The 6,000-nt window shown below is 31.7% G+C and overlaps 1 protein-coding gene across 1 annotated transcript; it reads left to right on the top strand.

The window, feature by feature from the left end:
- Positions 1–4,918: 4,918 nt before the first annotated feature.
- LOC150033417 (uncharacterized) lies at positions 4,919–5,410 on the top strand. The gene has a single exon (XM_090306403.1). It carries the CDS (start codon positions 4,919–4,921, stop codon positions 5,408–5,410), a length of 492 nt encoding a protein of 163 aa, XP_090162529.1.
- The last annotated feature ends 590 nt before the right edge of the window (positions 5,411–6,000 follow it).

Genomic DNA, 6,000 nt, shown 5'->3' with positions numbered 1-6,000 from the left:
AAGGCTCAAGATTGAGTATCCCATGGTTGGTGTTCCAATTTCCAGAATTACCTCCCGTTGCCGATGACATCAGCCTACGTAGGTATGCACGAGCATACATTATGTAGCTTATTGGAGGATTTTTATTCGCTGACAAGTCAAACACTCTAGTACAACTCCTCTGAATATCATGATTTAAAGTTGAGATTGACACCCAACCATAGTTGGATGCTCGCATGACACTCGTGGGAACAAGCCAAAACGAAGGGTGTAACCATGACCAACAAATTTCGAGCATGCTGGTACGTACTCGTAGGGTGGTGTCTGTCTTACATGGCTTTATAGAGAACTTTGTCGGGCTACCAATGCATAAACGTTGGAAATAGCGGGGCTGCTGATACTACTACAGGTATGGGCTTATGATAGAATTCCAATTATAGCACCACAAGTCCAGTTACAGGCCCAGGTCATCGTCTACTTAGTGCCAGATATTATTTCATTTATATATTTATTTTGTTATCATTTTATGTAAGAATTTAAATTAATTGTATTTTTTTATAATTTTAGATGGAGTGGTGTATTGGCTGCTTCTGAACAGTCAGTAAATATGTTGCTAGTATACCAAAAAATATTTGACAGACTGATGTACAATCAGGTAACAAATGTATATATAAATGAATATTTAAAACATTTTGGATGTATAATTATCTTCTTTTTTTTTTTTAGATTAATTGGACAACATACACACAAGATATTTGGTCATCACTATCTGATTACTGTCGTGATGGTGAAGACATCTGGTTAATCGTTAGCCCTCGTATATGCTTCCATATAGTAGAGTGGCATTATCCAAATCGTGTGTTGAGACAGTTCGGTTTGCGACAAACGATACCTTCGTTGTCCTATACACTCCCAGCACTACACCGGATTGATTTTAGAGGTAAGCACAACCAAGATTGGCGTTGAATTCACGCGGAATATATATCCTACTGGCATGGACGACATGATCATTGTGCATAAGGAGAAATAACAAATGCCAGCTATATCAGATGACTACTTTTCCTAGTAGGATTCAATCACGAGGCGATTTATCACACCTGACGGTGCTTACTATTACTGCATGGTAAGAGATTTAAAATCAGACATTTTCCAAATATATGATATGAATATTGTTTAATGTTTATTTTTTTCATCGTACAGAATAATTTTATCGGAGATGTACAACAATATTCAATACAACACAACTTACCAAAGTTGGGTTAAATGTGTTACTAAACATTGGTCAACATAAAAAATATTATTCAACAAACAAGACGACTCAATGTTGCTGACACTGATCGAATACGTATTCGTCGTAGACGACAACAATGATAGGGTGAAGCTAATTTAGAGGCACAAGAAGACAAACCCCATGTAGGTTAAGGGCCAGAGGGGTCATCTTTAAATTTCATGTAAACTTCTATTTTCAAATTAAAGAACTAATTATAAATCTTCTTTAGTATCATGACATTTTTTTTTAATATGAGTGTAGAATAATTATGTTTTCATTGTAGATTAAATATATAATTAAGTTTAATAAGGAAATTGTGGACTCGGTCCTAAAGTCTTAATATTGTTGTACATCTCCGATTAAAAAAAATAATTAGTCAATCTTTTTTTTTTTAAAAAGAGAAAAAATTTTCAACCCGATCCACGAGTCTCTCTTTGACTGGTCAACCAACTAAGCCGACGTGGTGCTGGATTAAATGCTAATCGTATACCCCGTATACAATTTTCCTTCATACCAAAACTACCCTATTTTTGTCAATACTTTCCATTCCCACCTATTTTTAAAAATACTTTCCCATGTACCCCGTTTTTGTCAATAATTTGAAAATTCACCATATTTTTTAACTTGATTCCATAAATCTTAACAAATCAAAATTTGTATATATCATATAACATGAAGCCTAACTAGAACATCTTATTTATATATCAAATAAAACAAATATATATATATATATATATATATATATGTATATATATATATAATATACTTATATAAATATATATATATATATATATATATATATAGTGTATATATTCAATAATAATTTGAATAATATGTATGTGTATATATATAGTATATATATATTTATTGTGTATATATATATATATACAACAAAATAAGCTTTTGTAGAAATTGATAGATATTGTGTGTGTATATATATATATACACTATATATATATATATATATATATATATATATATATCCGATGGAGGGTTTTGAGAGAGAAGTTGAAGAATATGAAAAGTTGTGGATATTTAAAAAAAAATTATGATTTAATATATTTTGCCTAAAAAAGTGTGCCTCATTTAAAATCCCTTTCTCTTCCCTATTTTAAAAAATGTATAATTAATTTATTGTTGGGACTAAATGGTAATTTGATCCTAATTTTATTGTAATTTTTTAAGAAAGTTAGACATTTTTGTAAATAAGAAAAACTTGAACATTAATGGAATACAAGTCCCTTATTAGGGCTTCATGTGTAGAAAACCCTTTTTTTTATTGTCGTGTTTATTGATGGTTTAGTTTTAAAATGATTATTATTATTTTTTTTTTTGGCATTAGAGTTCCATTCTAATATATTTATAAAATTTTGGGAAATTATTTTAAATGACAAAATTATAGGAAATATTTATAAATAATAACAAAGTATCACAGTCTATCTGCGATAGACCGTCATAGACTACTATCTATGTCGTAGTCTATCGTAGATAATAGTATCGTGATTTATCGCAGATAGACAGCGACATTTTATTATATTTATGAATATTTTTGTTTATTTTCCTATATTTGAAAATAACCTTAAAATTTTTGTAGCGAGGGATAATAATGTATTTATGTTTTGTTGATTATTTTATATATATTTTTTTCTTTTTAAAATGCTAATGAAATCAGTGTTTTAAAATGATTGTTTTTTTTTTTTTTTTCATGTTAGAGTTACACTCTTAACATTTCTATAAGATTTTTGGTGAGGGTTTCATCCTAATAATGTAGGTATTTTTGTTTTGTTGATTTCAATTCCAACTAGATTTTCTGCATACAGCAACACCTATTAAGCTATTTTCAATTGATTAAGTGCCTCATTTCTTTTTCAAAATTCCAATTAGATTTTCATTCAAATTGTATATTCCAAAAGTGTAACGATGGAAGAAAATTTCTTCGGTGGGTTGATTTTTAATTATTATGTATGTTTTTTCTTTTTTGAAAGAAATTATTATGTATGTTTTACTTTCTTTTTTCAAATGCTAATAAAATTTTGGTTGTTATGATATTTTATAACTTTTGAATTATTTGTCTCACGAGGGTACTTTGATTAATTGATGGTTTTCAATTATTAAAAACTATTTTGTTATTTTCTCAATTTCAAAAACTTTTGCTATATTTTAAAATAAAACATTCAATTTTATAATTCCACTTGTCAACTCCAAGTATGTTAGAATCTTTTTTTAATAAAAAATGCTAACAATGCTATATTAATGAAGAAGATTGAGGTACAAAATTACAAACATCCTTCCGGGCTAAAGAGGAGAGCATGTAATCAATGCTACACTAACATTCTACCAACGCATTTATTCCCAACTATTAGTCTACCAATAGCATTGAATAACATTGATACAAAAAATGGAAGGTCACTCTCTTATTCATATTCCTTTGAACTCACAACGAAGTTCTCCCACTGTTCTCTTAGAGTTTCAATACACCATCCTCATTGTCAGTTGCTTTCATCTTTATTCATTTCATTGTCTTGGGAATAGGGTAAGATTCATTCGTCAGAACCAGAAATAGAGAGAATGTAAGTGATATTTTACAGTATTTCATGTCCCCCAGATCGTTTAGTATGCAATGAGCGATCATCTAGCAATATATGGATGATCGTTCATTACAATATAAACGCTCGTTTAGTATAATATGAATGCTCGTTTAGTATTATATGAACAATCGTTTAATATTATATAAACGATCGTTTATATAACATTTAAACGATCGTTTAGGATTATATAAACGATATTTTATATACTACTTCACGGTCGTGTAGTATTATATAAAAGATCGTGTATATAATACTGATCAATTATTTAGTAGTATATACACGATCACGTGCATAATTCTAAGCGAACATTTATAAATAGTTGGGCGATCGCTTATCAATTTCTGGGCGATTTCTTAAAATCTGATTGGGTATTGCTTAAAATTTGCTCATCCGATTTCAGATCAATGACGCTACTTCGCATCTTTGTACGATTTGGTAAGGAATGAGATCAGTCGGGAAACCATTATGTTGGAGGTCATATGAAAGGTCTGAAGGTCAGAAACGATATAACGGTTAGTGAATTAGTGAATATTATGCACCAACGACTGAATATCGATCCAGATACATTTGATATACATAAAATGTTGCTACAATCTATTGGTCCCAGTTCTCCAATTGACATAGCCGACGATGAAGACCTTAGCTTCTTTTTAGAAGGCAGCGATGCATCCTGGATGTTATTTATATCAGTTACACCTCGCGGAAGTCATGGAGTACACACCGAGAACAAGTACCAGCAGTGCAATCCAACGAATCAACTCATTCCAACTAGTCAAAACTTTAGATATACCCAACCATCAGAGGGCCCATCATATGAACCTCATCATAATATCTTATGATTGTCTGAATGACGAGGATATAAAGGTCGGTCAGATTTTCTTTTCGAAATATGACTTGTCAGTTAAATTGTCAATACTTGCAATAAAAAAGAACTTCGACTACCATGTAAAGAAGTCAGCAAAGAGCTTGCTAACTGTACGATGTTTAGTGGAGGGTCCATGCAAAAAAAAAATTGAAAGAAAGTGATTCCTTCAAAGTGACGAAATATTCAAGTGAACATACATGTTCTCTTGAAATGAGAATGGGTAATCATCGACAAGCAAAAGCTTGGGTTATTGGACACTTAATCAAGTCCAAATACGAACAACTTGGTCGAATATACCATTCGAGGGATATCATTGAGGACGTCCGACGAGATTTTGGAGTGAATATAAGTTACAAAGGTGCTTATCGTGCTAGAGAGTATGGATTGGTTTTTGCACGAGGGTTGCTGGAAGAATCATATGCTATTGTTAGGACATATGGCAAGGTACTTAAGCTTGCAAATTCGGGTACGATATTTGAGGTTGAAGTAGAGGACGAACATTACTTTAAGTATGTCCTCATGGTATTTGGTTCATGTATTAGAGGTTTCTTGAATTGTATTTGCCCAGTAATCGTTGTTGATGGGACACATCTGTACGAGAAATATAAAAGTATGTTGTTAATGGCAACGTGCATTGATGGCAATAACAACATATATCCTATTGTCTTTAGTATTGTAAATGGTGAGAATGATGCATCATGGCATTAGTTCATGACTCATTGGAAGGCTTAGGTAGAAGACATCAAAATTTATATATATTAGATCATCACATCTCAATTGCGAAGGTTGTCTCAAGTATACTCCTTGATGCATTCCATGCCCTATGTATATACCATATTCAGAACAACTTGATGGGAAAATTTAAGAATAAGGACATAATCCCACACTTTTACCTAGTGGCGAAAGTATATAGAATGTTTGAGTTTTAGATGTTTTGGGCTAAGCTCTAGCAATATCCTGAGGTGATGGCCTATCTTGAGGAGATTGGATTACAATGGTGGGCAAGGGTTTATCAAGTCCATTATAGGTATGACAAGATGACGTCAAATATAATATAATGCCTCAATGGAGTGTTGAAAGATGCACGAGAACTACCAATCATGAAGCTATTGGAGCATATCTATGAGTGGCTACAAGGTTGGTTCTATGTTCGATGTACACATGCAATAACATGCATAAGCATTGTAACTGATTACACAATCAGTATTCCTAAGGAATCCTGATTTCTGGAACATATCGTGTTTCTCCGGTGGACATGCATATAATTAATGTGGACGATGGATATTTGAGGAGGTTTG

Source organism: Benincasa hispida, chromosome 10 (genome assembly GCF_027475165.1).
Source record: "Benincasa hispida cultivar pf3 chromosome 10, pf3_genome.v1.1, whole genome shotgun sequence".
Classification (NCBI taxonomy): Eukaryota; Viridiplantae; Streptophyta; class Magnoliopsida; order Cucurbitales; family Cucurbitaceae; genus Benincasa; species Benincasa hispida.
Note: the sequence above shows the minus strand (reverse complement) of the source record. Positions and strands in the feature narration are given on the sequence as shown.